Genomic DNA, 20,723 nt, shown 5'->3' on the forward strand with positions numbered 1-20,723 from the left:
CCACGCCTGCCCTCCCCGTAGCCTGGCCTCCCTCTCCTCACCCGATCCATCTTGAAATTCCGCCCCAGCACATTTTTCTGGTTGGCATCCACGCCGTCACAGCTGGTCAGAAACTCTGGGAGGAAGGCTGCAAAGAAGCCATCAAAGTCCACAGAAGCCATGTTGTAAATGGCAATGCCGATCTCCTCCTGCAGAAGGTCGTGGGACTTGTGAACCAGGACCTGCAGCAGCACGTTCACAAACTGAAACAGCATGGTGGTCCGGAAGATCTTCTGCAGACAGAGAGGCCGGGGTGAGCGACGGCACGAGGGCTCACTCCGCCCCCGGGGCCCGTCTGCATCCCAGCCCACTTCCTGCCACGTGCCCCAGCTGCTGCCCCAGAAGGGTGGCACTCCGCCCGCCCCACTGACGCCTCGGAGGAGGGACCCTTTCTGAGAGGGGGCGCTGACCTTGTGGTAGAGCTTCTGCTTGGTGTTGAGAGTTTCCAAGTAGAAGAGATTTTGTTTAAATAGGTGGATGTCAGGCTGGAGAAAGGACTGTCCAAAAGCCTAGGGAATAAGACCACTATGTTATGAGCAGCATTTAAAGCACCTCAGACCTGGCCCTCCTAGGGCCCCCACCCCACACCAAAAGAACCAGCACTCTGCAAGTGGTTCCTCATGTCCATGGCAGGATGAGGGTATCCACAGCCTTGAGTCTTCTGGTCAGATCTTGGAATGTTCCTGAGTAGTCGTAGCTCTGAAGTCCTCCCCACTGGGCCTCACTTCACATGTGGGTCTCACCTTGACCTTTTGCAATAAACCTCTGGATCCCTTCATGGATTCCGCCTTTGAAGCGAGAAGCTAGTCAAGTGACTCTAATCAAAACCTCAGCAAACCCAGCAGACTCTGAAGCCTGCCTCCTGCCTCCCCTCAAACCAACCCCTCACCCTCTGTCAGCCACATACCCTCTCCCTGGCGTCCCAACTCTTACAAACCACAAATCCTGGGAGGCTCCTTCAAACTGGCTGCCTCTGCCTTGGGGCTAAGCAACAGCAAATTTTTAAACTCCTTTGCAGTTTCTGGGCTGTCAAAGTTACAAGTGCTAAAGCAAAAAGTAACACCCCTCCCCTGCCAAAAACCCCCAAGCCAGTGATGTGCAAGCCCCCACTCCCAACAAGCTGCTGCCTGCTCTGTCCTTCTGTCCCCGGGCCCCTGAGCTATGAGGGGTCTCATAATGCCTGCTGCAGCAATGGGATCTCCATGATGCCCGATGGTTTTATTTTTTTAAGTTGGGTTTACTCAAGTGTGACACTGAGTAAAACTCACCCTTTTGGGGTTCACCCTTGTGTAATTCTGACCAACACATGGTCATCTAACCACCATGACAATCAAGACACACAACACTTCCATCTCCCCAAAAAGGTCCCTCGTGTCCCCTTTGCAGTCAGTCTTCTCCCCCTACCCCTTCTCTGTCCCTCTGTTTTTGCCTTTTCCAGAACGTTACATGATGGAGTGGAAATCATACGGTCTGGAGCCCTTGGGATCTGGTTTCTCACCCAGCATAACCATTTGGAAGTCATTTACGTTGGTCTCAGTGTCAGAATATGTTCCTTTTTACCGTCAAGTAGCAGTCCCTTATATACATGTGTCTTGGTTTATCCATTCACCAGCTGATGCATATCTGGATTATTTCCAGATTGGGCAATTATGAAAAAAGCCACTATAAACACCTGTAGACATGTGGCATGAATATGTTTTCATTTAGCTTAGGTAAAATGCTTACAAGTGGTTCGTCGGGTAGTAACTACATGCTCAACTTTGTAAGAAACTGCCAAACCGTGAAGCTGTTTTCCAAAGTGGCTTTCACCAGCCTAGTAGAGGGCCAGGTACCCATCTGCCCAAGAAAGCCTAGAAGCAAGGTTGACGTGGGGGGTAGGAGAGCAAACACTGAATATTCCACACCCAAGGCCACGCTGGAGACAGAAGGGCAGCAAGAGGCCAGGGGCAGGGCGTGTGCTCATCCAGAGAAGCATCTCCGCACAGGGACTGCACGTGTGCGTGCTGACGCGGAGCTCAAGGGAGGAAGGCAGAATCCCTCTGGCTACCCCAAGGAGAAAAACTTGCACTGGAAACAAAAACAAACAAAAAGGAAACCCTCTACTTGGACCTGGGCTCAGAATAAAAAGTTCTACCATGAAGTGTGGAAGGACAGCAGTGGACAGTAGCCACAAGGCAGCCCAGGCACCCCCAGCAAGGGGAGGCGCCGCGGCCTCTACAGCAGGGTGCGGTCAGCCCCCCAGGGAGTCCGCTCACAGGGCAGCGCTCTCCCAGGATGGTATGAGCCAGAACGATCTTTACAAGATGCAGATCCCTGGGCCCCTCCCCAAGAGACTCCACTCAGCTTCCAGTTAAGGGGGCCTCCACGTGCTGCTGCCCCTCACACTGGGGGCGCGCCGCTACAAGGCATACAGACAGGTACTTACCCAGCACCCCCACACGTCAGCAGCTGGGCAGAAGCTAACCCAGTCAGCCTCACCCTCGACCCACGAAATAGGCAGCATTCTCCCCACTTTACAGATGAAGAGACTGAACCCCCAAGAACTTAACTAACTTCCTAGATACTAAGAGGCAGCACTGAGCTCTGACCAGAGACTACGTGGCCTCCCCGTATGCCAGGGAAGCAAACCAAGGGACAGACAGCTGAGGGACCCAGGTGGTGTCCAGAATGAGGCCCTCTGTCCTGGGATCATGTGGCAGCCTCATGGGCTCTTGCTGCACATTACCTGCATGATGGCACTGAACTGAGGCTCATTCTCCATCTGCTCCTCAGCGATCCCCCTCTGCACACTGGCCAGGACAGTGGACTTGAAGAAGTACCTCCAGTTGTGATGGAGCGTCCGGAAAAGGAGCTCAAACAGCTCAGCCTTCACATCAGGGGAGGGGCGCTGCGGAGACACACAGACCCTCACACCTGCCCTTCCTGTGGCTCAGAGCAACAGAGGGACCTAAACGATGCCTGCTACCAGCAAGCAGAGTGTCGGTGTCCCACCCACACTCTCGTCTGGTCAAGTCGCCCTCAGGCCGGCAGTTCAAACCAGGCGTACTTCCACAGAGACACAATGCCCAGGCCAGGGCCAAGTGCCCTTTATTCTTCTTTTCTTTAACAAATTTTTTTTTCTTAAAGATTTTATTTTTATGTAATCTCTACACCCACCGTGGGGCTTGAACTCACAACCCCGAGATCACGAGTCACATTCTACCGACTGAGCCAGCCAGGCACTCCGAGGGGCCCTTTTTCTGACAGAAGCACTCAGCCGTCTCAGGCAGGAAAAAAAGGCTACCAAATGGCAGAACAATTAGGAATATGGGTTTCCTATTTAGAAAGCAGCTGATGTGACCTGTCACATCTTCTTGGTCATGTTCCTTTTCCCAGGATAAAAAAGGCTGTCCCAGCTAACCTGTTGATCTTATTATGCAAAACAAGTAAGAAGCTTTAAAAGCAGTTCTGCCCTCTATGGAGCAGGAGTTTAAAGAGCACCTAGAGCCACAGAAAGCAACGGCAGAAGACCTCCAGGGGGAGGCAGCGTGCGGGGCTAACTGCTCCCTGGGCCTGTCTCCTCTGTCACTGGCTGCAGGATTCGGGGAAGGGGGGGGAGGGAGGCAGGCTCAGCAGTATTTTCTAACTGAACCGAAAATCTCCAAGTCACTGGAGGGCATGCCAGGTTACAGTATTCCAGATGTCTCTGGAGAATTCAAAACTGTAAGGCCCAGATGTATTTAATTCAGTCTTGACTAAATTAAATTGGGACCAGAGGGCACGAGCCCCCATGGCAGGAATCCTTACAGGACCCAAATGTGTTTAATGATGCAAAGCAACTGACTTATTTAAGCCTTAGTTAGGACACTTAAAAAGGTTAGCTCTTATTTAACTATCACATAAAATGTAGTTAAATCCACACTTATTCTGGATCTTGTCACGCTGAATGTCTGTTTTCTAAGGACTAAAAGCGTTCCTTTAACAATAAAACCTTTGCACGGTTCCAAGAACTAGCCTTATTATCCTTGAGATCAGTGGAAGTTCTTACTAGGAAAGTACATTTGTTACAATGTTCACTGGAGAAAACCGCATATTCACCTAAAATTATAAATTGTTTGCCATGGCAGACGGCTCTTACTCACCAACCAACCTTGCTATGCTTTCACTAGACTAGTTCTGATTAATTCAACCAATATAAAAAGACTGGACCAAGCTAAAGGCCTTCTTTCTTGGAAAAAATATCTTATGGAAAAAAAACTAGCAAATTAGCTTTAAAACACAATGCCTTTTCTTCACTAATTCCTTCCCCGGGGCAGACAGGAGGCAGCACGGGACCGGCCCAACCCCTCGTACCTCGGCAATGATGGGATACACCTGCTCCATGCACAGGGCGATGATGCTGGGGAGGAAAGGCTTGAACACCTGGCCAGGCTCCTGGACCACCACCTGAAGGATCTTCAGGAACTTCTCCACCACCCGGCATCCAGTGCTACCTTCGTGGAGGATGCTCTCGGCCAACTGTTCTCTGCAGACACAGGGAAGCACGCGGTAGCCAAGGAAATGTTTCTCTGGGGGCCCGCATGAAAACCAACGCTTGTGGCACGTGAAGAAAAGGAGCAGAAAGTCCCAGGCTCTTTAGCCCAGCCCCACTAGTCCTCCCTTGGGAGTCTGGAAGCCACGGCGAACAGCAGGTCTGCGGTTACCTGGTAAACATGTTGAGGAAAGTCTGTATGATCTGCTCCGTGAAAGGCACGCCCATCTGTACTCTAAGGCCTCGAAACAGAGTGAGGAAGAAGCTCAGCATCTCATCGGTCACATCTAAATGAAGGCACACAGCAAATGGTCAGAAGTTGCACACAGGGATAAATGGAAGCCCCCTCGGTTTGATGGCCTTCCTTTTGCAAGATGCACTACCATCTCGCCTGAAGGCTTCCTGCTGGAAGAAGTTTCCCCAATGCCCCCAGAGCCCACGATGGAAAGTGGGAAACCATTAGGGACATGCCGAGAAAACAGCTCTGGCGTCGTGAACCTCTGGCTGACGACGGCTCACTAGAAGAAGTGAAGGTCACGGGGCAGCTGCCTTTACCACCAAGCATCCAGCAATGCTGAATTCTCACTGCAGATGGATCATTTTGTGCTCACACTGATGGATGATTCAACTGGGTCAACACCTGAGTGCTCTTGTCATTTCTCTCTCTGACCGCTAATCCCTGCACTTGGGTCAGGGGTTAAGTGGCTGAAAGTGGATAATGAGGGTGTATTCAGGCTGCATGGCCCTGGCCCATTAAAGGGATTAATTGCAGAAAATATTGGTTACATTTAGTCTGGTTCTACTTGCAGATCTAGACAATCATCTCGTACAGCATGTTTTGGCTCTAACCTCACACACGCTGCTTACAAGAGGCAATCAGGGAACGTGTGCTTACTAGTAAGCTCCGACACTTCCCTCGTGACTGACAAGACTACTTTAAGTGCTCTCAGGAGAGCCAGGCCCCGTGCATCCAGAGAGTCAGAGAGCCTCTAACAGTGGCACTGACAGAGGGCGGGAGCCATGTCAGCAAAAGCCACCTTGCCATCGAAGGAAATAAGCAGCACCCATGGGAAAAATTCTCTTTCCTCTCCTGTACAATGACCCCATCACCTCATCCTCTGACGTTCCGCACTGGGAGAAGGCAAAGACTTAGAAGCGCATGAGGCAAGATGCCCCAAGTGACTCCGGGCCACACGACCCAGGTGCAAGGCCCAGGTGAGGGTTCCGGGGGGCCTTAGCCCCAGACTCCCCATAACCGTCCCCGCGCTCTGCCTTCAGCCTCAAGGCCGCACGGCGCCCGCCCGCTCGGTGTGCTCTACGGAGCCTGGCAGTCCCTCTGGACTCTCCCGCTCCCGCCACCAGGGGGCCTGCGGCCAGCTCCTACCTGACTGATGGATAAAAGCTGGAAAGAGGGCCAGGGAGACCTGCACGGATTCCTGCAGCGACTGGTAGCAGATCTGCCGGGACTTGGTGGACTCCCCGGAGATATTCTCCACGAGGTCTTCTAAGACACTAAGTGTCTGGTGGATAATCACTTTGGCTGCAAATCGAGATTCAGTGTATGTCAGGACTTGTCTGAGGATAAAGCAGGGTAACGGGGAACACACGAGAAGGGGGGACATTTGCACAGGTATTCAGGGGACTGCTGCAGAAGTCTTGCTAAAGGAACACCGTCTCTCTTGATTGAGTTATCCCTCTCTCTCTCTCCCTATATCCTTTTCTCTCTTTTTTTCCCTTTTTACCGCCAGGACTCCGGTGGCCTGCCTGCTCAGGTTTTTGCCTCTCTTCTGCCTCTATCCACCAGAAACAAGTCCACAGGGAGGGAAAGATAAAAGTGTAGCCTCCGGTTAGGTGACGGATAAAAAATAAGCCTCACAAGGGAACTACCCCAGGCGAGAATGGACACATGCAGATGAGACACGCAGTCAGTTCCAGATAGACGGCTGGCCAGGCAATCCATACCAGCACCCGGCGGCACATCTGCTGCCGCTGTCAGGGCCCAGGGCCTGACAATATGTACGATACTATCCTATGATATTGTGTTATTAACCACATTACTCCTAACCAGACCCCGATGCAAGCTCACATGGTGCCTCCACACAGCGCCCAGAGAAAGCAGAGGCAGGGGCTGGCAAATGGGCGGGAGCTCAGAGGACACGGCAAGGGCCCAGCTCCGAGGAGCCCCGGAGGAACTACAGACGAGCACCAGACGGCTCTACAAGCGGGGCAGGCCCCTTGTCAGGACACCAGGGACAGCCAAGAGCCCCAGCTTTGCAGGGCTGCTGTGAGGACGACAGACAAGGTTGAGAATGTTTCCAGCAAAGTGCCTGGACTATCGGAAGGTTCAGCATAGGGAAGGTACCATCCTTCCCCAACACTGGTGGAGCTGGCTCTCCCCTTAGACACAGAGCTTGCCCCCAGCTGCCCCCAAAAGCCTCCCATGGCGCAGCCTGCACTTGGCAGACTCAGCCCTGGTGGAGCTCCAGGGGCAGAACCAGAGCTGGGCTGAGAACTGGCCTCCACCTGGCCCTCCACGCTCACCAGCCTCTGTGGGAGCAGAAGCAGCTTCCAGGGAAGGGTACGGCAGAAAGAATCGATGCTCCGGAGGTGGATGCAATCAGGTTTGACTCCTGACTCCACTAGATTCTAAGTCTCAGTTCCTCATCTGAAAATGTGGATAGATAGGTAACACCACCTCACTCAAAGGATTTGAAAATAATGGCTCACAACAGGCTGGTCTTCTAATGGCTGGTCACGCGGACACTGGCACATGAGCCAAAGACACGTGCATCATATTGAAGGAACCACTCACATACCACTACCCCAAGCACAGGGACTCTTAACTGAGCCGGGGAATTGCACTTGGGTCAGACGTCTCCCTAAGATACACAAGGCGCAGGGAAAGCAGTTTAGCGGGAAAAGCCAACAGGGGAAAGAGACCAAAATCTGACCTCTGATGTGTAAGGAAATTGAAACAAGAACCAAAATGTATTCACAGAAATGTACAAGGGGAAACTGAAAGCACCACTGAATATGTAATAGGAGAACAGGGATATAAAGTGTGGTACTTCCACTTGATAGATGGTCTGTTACCAGACCATTAAAAACAGTGCTTTCAAGAACAAAGGGGCAATGTGGTGAAGAATCAGGATCTGGAGCCATTCAGACCCAGGCCTGACTCCTGACCCCACCGCCTTCTCTCTGATCCCGAGCAAGCTACACGTGCCAAGCCACGGGGCGGGGGCAGGGGGGGAGATGGCACTTGACAGTGGAGAGACCAGCAGGCCCTGCTGAGGCAGGTGACCACACTGAGCATGCCAGTAACGGGACACACAGAAGCGATGCGACGGAAAACACACAACACGGCCCAGGTGGTATTCCTGCCAAATTGCTGGAAACAATCAGAAGAGCTTCCAGGGCATTTTACGAGAATATGGGTTTGGACTCTTTAAAAACGTCAGTGTCCTGTAAAACAAGAACCAGGAATGCTTTTCTGTATTAAAGGACTGGAAAGATGTGAAAACCAAAGAGAACAGAGGATCCCGGACTATATCTTCCATTTTTAAGAAACAAAAAAGGCCACTCTGGTAGCTCCTGGGAACACTGACTGCGTCTATGTGTTAAATGATGTTACCATTACCAGGTCGCACAACTTGGTTGTGTTTGTGGTGTTTGGGTTATAAGAGAGCATCTTGTTCTCAGAAATAAAGGTTAAGAATTCAGGGATAGGGCTGCTTGGGTGGCTCAGTCATTAGGCGTCAGCCTTTGGCTCAGGTCATGATCCCGGGGTCCTGGGATCAAGCCCCACATCAGGCTCCCTGCTCTGTGGGAGGCTTGCTTCTCCCTCTTCCCCCTCCCCCTGCTTGTGTTCCCTCTCTCGCTGTGTCTCTCTGTGAAATAAATAAATAAAATCTTTAAAAAACAAAATAAAGAATTCAGGGATAAAGTGTGTCAGCAACTTACTTTATTTAAATGGCTCTGTTAAAAACAAAAAGGGGGGGGGCAAGAACACATGTGTAGCAAAATATTAGCAAGTAACCCTACATAAGATATACAGTTGTTCCTTTGCTTAGTCTTCCAACTAAGTGTAGGTTTCAAAATTTGTCAAAGTACTAAGCTGCAATGGGAAAAGCTTTCCAGGCCTTCATGTTATCACTCGGAGAGGAAGACAAACCTCACCGGGCTGCAGGGAAGACTGAATGAACATCTGTATAGGAAGCTCTCAGCCCAGCGCCTGGCAAACAGGGAACACGCCAGATGTTAACTCTGCTGTTAGTCTATTCACTGTGGAAGTGGCTGCTCCCATTCAGCAGATCCCTCCAGCACATGGTGGCTCCAGCACAGGGGGGCACCTGTTCTGCAGGGAAGCTGCGGCCGCAGACCCCTATGCTCTGGCCAGTGAAACTGAGTGGACATCTGAAGGCCAGGTGTCCCCCGCAGACCAGCGCTTCGAGCGCCCCGGCACCATCCTCCCCGCCCCCATCCCAGCGTAAGCACAGACTGCAGGGTGGCCTTCAGCAGCCTGGGGCCTCGAGTGACCAGAATAATAAGCAGGATGTCCCCAACGCCCTTGGCCCCAGCTGAACATGCAGTAGGAGCAAGAAATACATCTTTTCCTGGATTAAGCCACTAAGCTTTTGGGATTGTTTGTTACCACGTAGCCTATGCTGACTGATAATAAGCACGTGTAAGATAAAGGGAGAAAAGACCACTAAACTTTCTAAAAGGTGAGTCCACACTAGCCGTACGTAACCCCTGGGCAAATCAGGTCGTCTGACCCTAGTTTCCTCAGGGACTAAATCAGGATATCTAAAAGCAACTAACGCATAGGCTCACGTGGGAATTAAGTGAATGACTGAACGCAAAACACTGAGAACCAGGACCAGACAAACACCAGACTGTAAAGGGCAGTGCCGGCATGGCCAGAGATGCAGAGACAGAGAGAAGACCCGGGCAGGGGCCCTGCGCACAGGGCGCCCTCCCTAACTCCGCCATTTCTCATGCACCCACAGAACTACAGAAGATCCTGAAACAGAGAAAAAGGAAGACAACAAGATTGCTAAAATGCTTACTTCCTAAAATACTGAAACAAGAGATTTAAGAGTTTTTCCCGTCTTTATACTATTCTAATATTTTTGTACAATGAGCACGTGTTAATGTTCCTGATTATAAAAATAATGTTCTTAACAAGAATGTTGAGTACTTACTGCTATTTCTAACATTTTTTTTAAAGATTTTATTTATTTGACAGAGACAGCAAGAGAGGGAACACAAGCAGGGGGAGCGGGAGAGGAGAAGCAGGCTTCCCGCAGAGCAGGGAGCCTGATGCAGGGCTTGATCCCAGGACCCTGGGATCATGACCTGAGCCAAAGGCAGACACATAACAACTGAGCCACCCAGGCGCCCCTATTTCTAACATTTCACAAAGTGTTTTTGTTGACATTCTATAAACGTCTTCCAATGTTCCAGTATTTTCTTAGTGTTAAAATACTATATTTTTTAAGTATTTCTATAAAATTCGTACTTTCTGGAAGACTTTTCAGAGAAATCTGATGCCTTCTACTTGAACTGAGTTTTCTTGATTCATCTTTTTCCTCCCTTTCGAATATAAACAATCAGACTTGAGGTGTCATTTGTGAAGATACCAAGTTCTTTCAAAGCCTCTGAAACATGTTTTTGGAGGAAGGTTAAAATAGTTTCAAAAGACAGTACTTAAATCCATTTTTCCCAATGTGTAGAGGTGAATTGCTTTGATTGCTTATACAAGTATCTGAAATGGATCAGTTAGTCACTGTGGACTTTTTTATCCATGGAAGGCACCATCAATGGTTTCCTTATTTTAACTAAGAAAAGGGGTGTTCTACATTCAGGAAATAGGTCCAGCTGATGTGTTCACAGAATTCCACAGAGAAGCATGACCCCATCACCCAAGGCTGGTTCTCCCACCCAGCGGCCGTGAGACAACGGACAGGTGAATACTTCATCGGTCACAAAGAAAGACAGAGCCTGCCCTACCTATCTCCCCGGCTGCCCCTGCCTGGGGGACACTTACTGTCATCCAGGGGCATCTTCCTCTGCGGGGCGACAGCATTGGGTTTCAGGTTGCGATAGTCCCGTGAGAGTGCGGAGATGAGGTTGGCATGGTTGATGGAGCGCACAGGCCACTGCTGCTCATTCTCGGGGAGGTTCGGCCATGGAAGCAGCAGGATGTTAGAGAGGGCTCGGCACACCAACACCTGAGCCTGGAAGAGACCCCCACGGGCATCCGTCAGAGGGCGAAGAGCAACACACAAGTGCACATGACATGACCTAGGCACCCCCCCACACACACACACCACCCTCCCACACCCCCCCCCACAAACACCACCCCCCCGACCCCACCCCACCCCCACCTCAGGCCTCCAGGCTCCTTTCTCACAGGCTGGGCCTGGAGCTTTGGTCCAAGTCTAAGGTAATGCAGGAGGGGAGAGAAACTGAAGTCTGGGTCCAGCACACTCCAGGCCCAGCCCTAATAATCTTTCCTGGGGCCACCCCTTCCCTCTACTCAGGTACCAGAAGCATTACAGAGGGAAAGGTCACGGACACCACAGACACTGGCCTTCACACCCTCCAAGGAGCTGCTCAGAACAGGGCTGAGAGCGCGAGGCCGTAAGAGCAGCTCTCTCCCTCAATCCCAGGTGCTCTCCAGTAACTGCTTTGACTGCCCTCTGACACCCTCTCTGTTTTGTTTGTTTTTAACTTCTAGCCTAAGCCTCCTGAAGTTTATGAAGATCCTTGTCTGGATAGAGTGTCTCTATCCGAAGAAAACAAATATAACCACAAAAACAGACTGTTTTAAGCCAAAAAGAACACAAGGGGACTCTGACGACCAGCCAGGTCACCAGCTAAGCAGCAGTGCCCACGTGCCCCCGTGCCCCCAGCAGGAGGTTTTTGCAGCCTAATCAGCACGCTGCGCGGCGGCCACACTGGGAAGGGCCTGATGAGAGAGCGCTGAGGCTGCCCTATGGGCCACATGTGAGGAACCCGTCTCCGTTGGCGTGGCCTCTAAACTCTGAGTGCAACAGAAAGGCCAGCCTCCCCTTCCTCAGCCTCCCTGAGTCTGAGCCACACGGCTCCAGGGCCGACGCAAGGTGGTCCCGGGGTCTCACCTTATCGACAAGTCGCTGAGCAGAGGCATCGGTGATTCTGTTGAACACTTTCTGCACCGCGGGAATGCTGATCAGAAAGACGGGCCGCACGGTGGTGGCCAGGGAGACCAGTAAGTGGCATGCGGACAGCAGCAACTTGTCCTGGACCTGGAGATGGAAGAGAACATGTCAGCTCGCTCGCTCTCCTGGGAGGCTGCCATTAGAAGAACTTTAACAAGGCAGCCACAAGCCAAGTACGGCGCCGGGAGGCATTATACCACCTAGGCTCTGTACCAAAGAAGCTTCCAGGGACGACGCCCAGCAATGAGGGACCCAACTCTGTGCCTCACTGAGGCTCCTGACCTCAAGCCGGAAGCGCCCCCCTCTGGTTCCTCTTGTCCCTAGTCACCGACACGTCTGGACTCTGTCACTCCTCAGCTCTACAATCCCTCGGCAAATTCCTTGGCATACCATTCAAACTACTCGGGATTGTTCATCTCACTCCTCTTTGTTCCAACCAAGTCAGTCTTTCTCTCCACCCGCCTTCCTGCACCCCACCAGTCATGCCAGGTTCTCCTGCTTCCTCCCCTCGGCATGCCAATCAAAACCCTGGTTCGAGGACCATCCGTCCTTTTCAAGTTAGCAAAAGAGAAAACTCTTTATAGATAGGACCTAATGCTGGTAAGACTGGTGAAAAAAAGCACACCAAAGAGTCATGGGCATGCAGAATTATTTTGGAAAGGAAGATTATTAGAATTTCCTAGAACCACAAACTATCCCTAACCTTTAATCCAATCACTTACTCTAAGAAAATCACCCAAAAGGAGGATAAACAGAGGCAACTTTAAAGTCCAGCAATGGCTAGGTAAATTATAAATTATATAAATCCCCCTCATGGGACATTGTAACTCATTTATAACAAACTCAACAAAAATGGACAGAATGCTATGTGTGATTAAAACTACAAAAAGACAAACATCTATATGCCATATAATATAAATTGGTGGTCTTCTCAAAGGACAACTGACTAGAACCTACAAATTTACTTGGATACACCTTTGACCCAGCAAATCCACTTCCCGAAATCCATCCTACAGGGATATACACACCAAGAACTGACTTCCATCAAGAGGAAAATTATAAAACATCCCCACTACAGAATAGCAGTGTTTTGGAGAAGGGGACTAAAGAGTATCACAACTTTTTGGTCTATAAATTTGAAAGGTATTTTACATTTTCACAATGAGCATATATTCATGTGGGACTTGGCTAAAAAAATAAAGTTATGTTTGAATTTATGTGGCCCACAGTTCAAAAGGAACATTTGGAATGACACATGGTTCTCTCACAGCGGTGAGAATTAAGAGTCTAATACCAAGCAAGATTTTGATTCTATAGTAAGTGGGTATAGGAACAGAAGGACAAAGAGTCAGCTACAAAGTACAACGCCTGCTGTTCCAGGACCTTGGTGCTGATCAGAGGTGTGACTGCATCCATGGTGGTGGAGATGAGCGTAACAAACTGCTGTGTGTTCTGTCGATGAGCTTCACTGCAATACTGTGCTAGCCAGTGAGAGTAAGCCTGCAGAGCAGCCAGGGACTGAGCGTGCCTGCGAAGGGGAGAGAAGATGCGACTTTAAAGGTCAAAATATATTAGCAATGAAGGAAGAATTCCACCCAGTGCATTTACTGTTCTAAGACACAGGTGATGGTGCAGAAATCATTTGCTTGCTCAGGTAGGACCTGAAAACGAAAACTCATTGTCTAAACCTTACCACCACTGCCTCTAACACAGGAGACAGTCGGCCCTCTAAGGAGCTGTGGCTCCTTTTGATGGAGAATGCACTTTAGAAACCAAGAGCCTGGGTCCTCAGGGGAGCATTCTTTCTGGGGTCTCACTGCTCCTAGGGCCTTTTAGGCAACAGAGCTAGGATTCAGGCTGACACCACGTGGAAATCAAACTGAGCATCAACTCAGGAGGGCAAACTGACCTCAAGTGCCTCCAGATATGATACAAGAACAACACATTGCCACCTATCTACTGTTCTTACTAAAAATGTTAAACATCAATCTCATACAGTACAAAAACTAGACAAATCCAGATTTTTTAAGATTTTCTTTAAAAAAATAAGGTCTAGGGCGCCTGGGTGGCTCAGTTGGTTAAGCGACTGCCTTCGGCTCAGGTCATGATCCTGGAGTCCCGGGATCGAGTCCCGCATCGGGCTCCCTGCTCGGCAGGGAGTCTGCTTCTCCCTCTGACCCTCCTCCCTCTCATGCTGTCTCTCTTTCTCTCTGTCTCAAATAAATAAATAAAATCTTTAAAAAAAATAAAAAATAAAAAAATAAGGTCTAAATCTCCAAAAATTCAGTTTCTCTTTTCCTCTCCTCCTCTCTTTTCTTCTCTCCCTCTCTCCCCTGCCCCCCACCAACATGTACAATCTGGGGAGCTGGTCTAGATTACAGAAGGTAAATGTAATACATGATTCATGATTAGTTAAGCCTTGGATTAAAAAAAAAAAGATATAAAGGATATTTCTGAGATGACTGGGAAAATCTGAGTATGGAAAATATTTTATACACACATACACACACACACACACACACACACACCCTTAAAAATGCTACATATTGGGGCACCTGGGTGGCTCAGTCAGTTGAGCATCCCAACTCCTGGTTTCGGCTCAGGTCATAGTCTCAGGGTCACGAGATCCAGCCCGGCACAGTGCAGTCTGCTTGAGATTCTCTCCCTCTCCCTCCACTCATGTGTGCTTGCTCTCTATCTCAAATAAATAAATAAAATCTTTTAAAAATTGCTAGATATTACTGTATCCATGAAAGTCTTTGAGTGGTGATAATGGTATTGTGGTTATGTAGGAGGATGACCTTGTTCCTAGAGAAACACGCTGAAGGGTTTATAGGTGAAGTGACATGTTGTCTTCAATTTACTTTCAAACAGTTCACCTAAAAAATTTTTTAAAGTGTGGGTTCACATGTGTATACAAAAAGAAAGCAAAAGAAACAAAAGCCAGTGGGGAAAATATTTATAATTGATGAATCTAGTTTGAGAGTGTAAGGGTGTTCATTCTATTTTTTCCCCTTTTCTACAGGTGGTAACTTTTTCAAGATAAGAAGGTAGGTAAGCAAAGGTATTAAGTACCTTAAAGTAAGAAAGTGCTGGTAATTCATAGTGACCAAGCAGTTATTTTGTATTTTGTATTTAGAATGCATTGATCGTTTTACCCTTCAAGCTTTGAGTACCAAAATTAAGAAAAAGGACATCAAAGTGTGGCTTCAGGGTCTAGGAATTTCAGTCACTCTATCGAATTCACAGAGCTCCGTGAGGCTGAGAAGGGGCTCTGAAACTTCCTGAAATTGTGTGCAAGATGTTATATGTTTATGAGCAAATTAGCATTCTTCTCGGCAGAAGCTTCACAGCTTTCTCTAAATTCTCAAAAAGGAAAGCTATATATACACACGCATACACACACACTCTTAAAAAAAAACCAACCTAAACCACTATAGTAAATAAGACTATCGTTTACCTAATTTGCAGCTCAAGAACTAGCTAGCACAGGGGTCAGCAGACTTTTTCTGCAAATGCCAGGGTGCAAATACTTCAGGCTTTGCAGGCCATACACACTCTCTCCGTCCCAGATACTTGATGCTGCCCCTGCGGCATGAAAGCGGTCACGGGTGGTACGTAAATGAACGGGCGGGCTGTGTTCCAGGAAATCTTCATTTACTAAAGCTGGCAGTGGGCCGGATGTGGGACAGGCCCTAGTCTGCCCACCCCTGCTCTGGTCTAGAGCAAGCCTTCTGGGCAGTGTGATCGCTGGGACATGGCCCCATCTCCACTCCCCATTCCTTTAGCCCTTCCACAGTCACTTTCCTAATGGCTCTCCACTGTCCAAAAAGCTTCTCCAAGTGTGGTCCCTGAATGTCCTTCAAAATCACCCCAGTTCCTGGGTCACACGCAAACACCCGAGGAGCCTCAGGCCATCCTGCTGTAGTCAGAATCTCTGAGGCATTCTCCGTACGCCACAGCTTCAGTCACTGGCCTACAGGATAAGGCTTAGGGCACTCGAGTTGTTCCCACCGTAGTCCTCCCATGCCTTTCTGGCCCCCTCTCCCACCGCACAAACCGCTCACCGCCTCCCTGACTGCGGGACCGTGAGACACATCTGTGTCTCAGTTCCTCCTGCTCTTCCCTCCTGAAATGCCCGCTCCATACATCCTCTGCTCCCAGCTCTCACCCGCCTGATGCGTTCCACTTACTCCAACCCCCCGCCCCCAGGCAATCCTCTCTTCCAGATTTGGAGGAGGGAGTCATTCTCCTCTTCATGGCAACCACCACTGCTCCTTTGTATCTATAAACTGATTTATAAACTAGAGGACTCGGCCTTTCCCGAGAATGCACCAGCAGCCCACTCCGTACTTACACATCGATGAGATCAGGTTTCAGTACTGACGGCACAGCAGTTTCAATGTTGTACAATTTTATCTGAGATCCATACAGAGTGACTTTGACCAACCTGTTGGCAAAGAAATTGGTTAAGAGGAAACACTCAGCTTATGGACTAAAACAGACAAAATGGACAAGGTACCAACAAAGGTCCTGAGGACAGACATGTTTCCATCTAAACAAGAATCAAGACCAGACCTTCAACTTTATCCCAAAGATCTAATCTGAGATGTGCATAAAGATTTATACAAAGATACTAACTAAAGCATGACTTACAGAGCCAAAAAATTTTGAACACAAAATAAATATCTAACAGGTAGAGTATAATATACACCATAAAAGTAGTTAAGATGGAAGTATTTTATGTTGTGTATTTTACAATGAAAAATTTGAGAAAAAGTAAATGTTTCAGATGGATAGCTATATGATAAAGAAAATACAGAAAGTGGTCACTGCAGAATCTAAGTGATGGGTATATATGGGTGTTCGCTCTACAATTTTTCCAACTTTTCTTAAGATTAAAAAATGTTCCTGTTAAAATATCTGAGGAAGGGGCAGGGAATGAAGTAAAAGCTTTTAGAACAAATTGAAGGGTTTTTAACTTCAAGCACAATCCTTTCAGAAGCAAGTTGCTGAGCCCACTGGCTGCCCAAGGGCTCACTGCATACAAACGAGCCTTTAATCCAGTAACTGAGAGCCAGCTCCATGGGGAAATGGAAAACGCCTCTTTCATTAGAGACGGACGTTCCTTTCTGGGCAAAAGGAAGAAGCTGGAAGCCCAGCAAAGTTCTGTCTGTGCCTGCTCTGTAACGAAGCTCTCTAAAGGAGCAGGTCTGAGGCAGACGCCAGGGAAGACAGTGGGCATTCTTCTCCCGCGGTGCCCCAGTGCAGAGCTTCTCAAGCTTCACCGAGCCGAAGAACCCACTGAGGAGCTTGTTACTCAGCAAGCTCCCTGGTCCAACCCCACAGACTGACTGTGCTCGCGAGGAGGAGCCTGGAAATCTGGACCACACTCTGAAAACTGCTCCTCTCTGAAGGGAGCAGAAAGCAGGACTTCCCTAGAAAACCACAAGCTTGCGTCCCAAAGCATGCAGGGTTAGGGAGCAGTCAGAAAATGAGGGTCAAAGAGCCAAGGGCTCTCAAGTGGGAAGTTCTGGAAGGGGCCAGCATGATGACATAAGCGATGCACACACGTGCACCCGGCGTGTAATTCTCTAAACCGCTTTCTGTTCTGTGCCCAGTCAGAGTACACTTCGGCGGCGCTTTACCCTTTCAGCCTATAAAACTCAGTATCTGTACCTGCTGAGGAACAACTCCATCCCCCCAGCCCCAAGCCTGGCCCCGCCACTGCCCTTCCTCTCAGGCTCTGACGAGTCTCTGCACCTCCTGTGAGTAGAATCACACCGTGTTCGACTTCACGTCTACAGCAGCCTTTAGTGCTGTTCCGCACTAAAAATGGACTGCTAAATGGGTCTTTTACCATTTCTACATTTAGCACTTTCACTAGTAGGCTTGTTGTGTGTAACCTCTAAGTGAAAAGCCAGCTCATCACACTGACTATGAAGATCACGTAGCCATAACAAAGAGCCTTCTCTCATACTTTATTCTAAAGGAAGACAAAATAGCAAAGTATCTTTAAGTACTGGGCCTGCAAACCCAAGCAGTGCAGAAAGATGTACATATAAGGACCTAGGAAATACCGATGCAGGGACTCTGAAGTCTGAAAAAATATGGATTTCAGACAGGAAGAAACCATCAGCGGCAACAGGCCCCGCCAGGAAGAAGAGGAAGAAGGACGCTGGAGGCAGAAGCTCTGTGGTCCGGAAAGAGCACAGCAGGTAGACTCAGGAAACTGGTTACAATCCACGTGTTCCCTCTTGTGAATAGTGTGACCTGAAGCAAGGCACTCACCACCTCTGGCCCACAGTTTGCTCACAGATAACATGACCATCCCGTCCCTCAAAGTAAAGCATGAAATAAAATGTGCAAAACCACTTTTGAAAATTTCCTACTACCACATGCTTTTATTATTATTATTAATCTGGCTTTTAAAGATTTACTCGAAAACTCAGTTATCTCTGCTTTTAAGCTAAGAGTAACAGTTAAAAAAAAACTTTGGTGTGCAAGTCACTAGGCTTGGGGCTTGGTTTCGCTGTGTGTTACCAATGATTTGGCTACTGGGCCAGTGAAAGAGTCCGGTGTCCCAACTTCGGGCTGGACCCACATCCACCCAGTTTTGATCTAATCAATCCACCAATTACCTTTAAACAATCTGAACCTCCTATTATATTTGAAGCATCTTTTTTTTTTAATTTCTTATTTAAATTCAATTTAGTTAACATACAGTATATCATTAGTTTCAGGGGTAGAATTAAGTGATTTATCAGTTGCATGTAACACCCAGTGCTCACTACATCAAGTGCCCTCCTTATTGTCCATCAGCCAGTTACCCAATCCTTCCACCCACCTTCCCTCCAACAACCCTTAGTTTGTTTCCTAGAGTTAAGTCTCTTATGGGGGGCGCCTGGGTGGCTCAGTTGTTAAGCGTCTGCCTTCGGCTCAGGTCATGATCCCAGGGTCCTGGGATCAAGCCCCGCATCGGGCTCCCTGGTCTACAGGAAGCCTGCTTCTCCCTCTCCCACTCCCCCTGCTTGTGTTCCCTCTCTTGCTGTGTCTCCCTCTGTCAAATAAATAAAATCTTTAAAAAAAAAAAGGAGAGTCTCTTATGGTTTGCCTCCCTCTCCGTTTTCATCTTATTTTTCCTTCCCTTGCCTTATGTTCATCAGTTTTGTTTCCTAAATTCCACATAAGTGAGATCATACATTGTCTTTCTCTGACTTATTTCACTTAGCATAATACTCTAATTCTATCCACATCATTGAAAATGGCAAGATTTCATTCTTTTTGACGGCTAATATTCCTGTGTGTGTGTGTGTCACATCTTCTTTATCCATTCATCTGCCAAGCATCTGACTTTTTAAGCATACGAGTTCCTGAGAGGGGAGCAGGGAGGCCTGGGTAGTGGGAAGTGGTCCGTAACAAATACAGCTATAAACCCGAGGAGGGCCCCAAGGGGAGGGGTAAGGAATGAAGGCTGCTGGTGGAGAGGCTGGGAACCACTTCTCGGGTCAGCGTTAACTCCTCAGGACCTTAACAGGACTGGGAAAAGTCCCACCTCTGGCATCTAGCTGCCTACTTGGAAGAGGCCAACTGACTGTGTCTGTCCTTCGACTACCAGGCCTTTCCGACTGTCTCTTTACCCTGTGGGCAGAGACGTACGACTGACCTCACCTGGTTTCTTCTGAGGCAAGTCCTGTCTTTTTGTCTACAGACCCGATCTTCGACGAAGTAACAGCTCACATGTGTTGTCTGCTACGTGCCAGGCACTGTGCTAAGTGCTTCCTCTCATTAATTCTCACAAAAAGCTACAAGACACCAGGTCCCCTCCATGTTACAGACAACAGACCTGAAGTTCGCAGAGGTTACGTGGCTGCTCCATATGCACCTTGAGCCTGGCAACATGCCGCCCGCACACAAGAAGGAATGACTGGGCTCTGAGGGAGGAAGGGCGCCACGACGGGAACGCCGCCTACCTCTCCACGACCGTGAGGGCGTCGCTGAACCGCGCTGCAAACACGTCTCCGATGAAGTACTCAGCCAGCCGGCCCACAGCCTGCAGGAGGGAGCTCAGGTCTCTCAGGGAGCAGTGCAGTCGCCGGCAGTCGTTCTCCGCAGTGATGTTCAGCCTGTGTCCTGAAACAGAACACCGCCAACGGTTTCCCACGGGCAGAAGGTGCCATAGGTACCACACCGGCAACAGCTCATCCAGGCAAGCTAACCAACTGCCGAGGGGCGCCTGGGTGGTGCAGTCGGGTTAAGCACTGGACTCTTGATTTCAGCTCAGGTCATGATCTCGGGGTCATCAGGCTCCGCGTTCGGCAGGGAGTCTGCTTGAGATTCTCTTTCTCCCTCTCCCTCTGTTGCTCCCCCCACCGCACGTGTGCAAACTCGCACACACTCTCTCTCTCTCTAAAATAAATCAATCTTAAAAACAAAAACAATGTGAAACACAGCAACCCACAGGCTGCTTCCCAGTAACAAGCCAGGATAGCAGGGCCTGTCTCCACCCAAACCTCGGGCCAGAGTGTGTGAACACAGACAGAGCACCTGATGTGATTCCTCTTGACCCAGAGGTAGTGACACCACCAATTTTACACCCAAGGAAACACACGCAGGGCAGCCCAGTCACTTGCCCAATGTGGGTCATATTTCTGGGGCAGAACTGGTGTCCCAGGTTAAGCCTCTACAACTGCAAACCTGCTTGCTTTCTACACATGGCCCTGTCACAGAATGAAATCTCCACGGGCCGACAGGCAGGATTCACCTCTCTTCAAAGAACAGGGTGTGGTCAGCACTCCACACCCCAGAAGGTCCCAAGTAGAGTCTGGAATAAAGGCACAGGGCCTGGATTCAGAAGACACACGTGCCCTGTCGCCGCTGGCTCTGGGCCTCAGCCAGCCCTTCTGAGTCTCAGGTCCTTATCTTTAAAATGGAAAATAATGCTCCCCATCGAATTCACTAGTTTA

The 20,723-nt window shown here is 49.2% G+C and overlaps 1 protein-coding gene across 5 annotated transcripts in view; it reads right to left on the bottom strand.

Annotated features, from left to right (window-relative positions):
- XPO6 (exportin 6) overlaps nt 1-20,723 on the bottom strand; it is a 102,972-nt gene that overhangs the window by 3,175 nt on the left and 79,074 nt on the right. For 4 of the 5 annotated variants that reach the window (XM_064592899.1, XM_064592897.1, XM_045875216.3 and 1 more), the window contains 11 exons: nt 19,731-19,890; nt 16,115-16,207; nt 13,141-13,285; nt 11,698-11,844; nt 10,602-10,791; nt 5,934-6,089; nt 4,722-4,836; nt 4,372-4,543; nt 2,765-2,926; nt 450-548; nt 42-272 (listed from right to left, as the gene is read on the bottom strand). In XM_064592899.1, the coding sequence (XP_064448969.1) occupies nt 42-272; nt 450-548; nt 2,765-2,926; nt 4,372-4,543; nt 4,722-4,836; nt 5,934-6,089; nt 10,602-10,791; nt 11,698-11,844; nt 13,141-13,285; nt 16,115-16,207; nt 19,731-19,890 (1,670 nt within the window). The remainder of the gene's footprint in view (nt 1-41; nt 273-449; nt 549-2,764; nt 2,927-4,371; nt 4,544-4,721; nt 4,837-5,933; nt 6,090-10,601; nt 10,792-11,697; nt 11,845-13,140; nt 13,286-16,114; nt 16,208-19,730; nt 19,891-20,723) is intronic. The other variant, XM_064592900.1, reaches the window with a different exon arrangement.

Source organism: Mirounga angustirostris, unplaced genomic scaffold (genome assembly GCF_029215605.1).
Source record: "Mirounga angustirostris isolate CCGP_5_RB_7025 unplaced genomic scaffold, mMirAng1.0.hap1 SCAF_5, whole genome shotgun sequence".
Classification (NCBI taxonomy): domain Eukaryota; kingdom Metazoa; phylum Chordata; class Mammalia; order Carnivora; family Phocidae; genus Mirounga; species Mirounga angustirostris.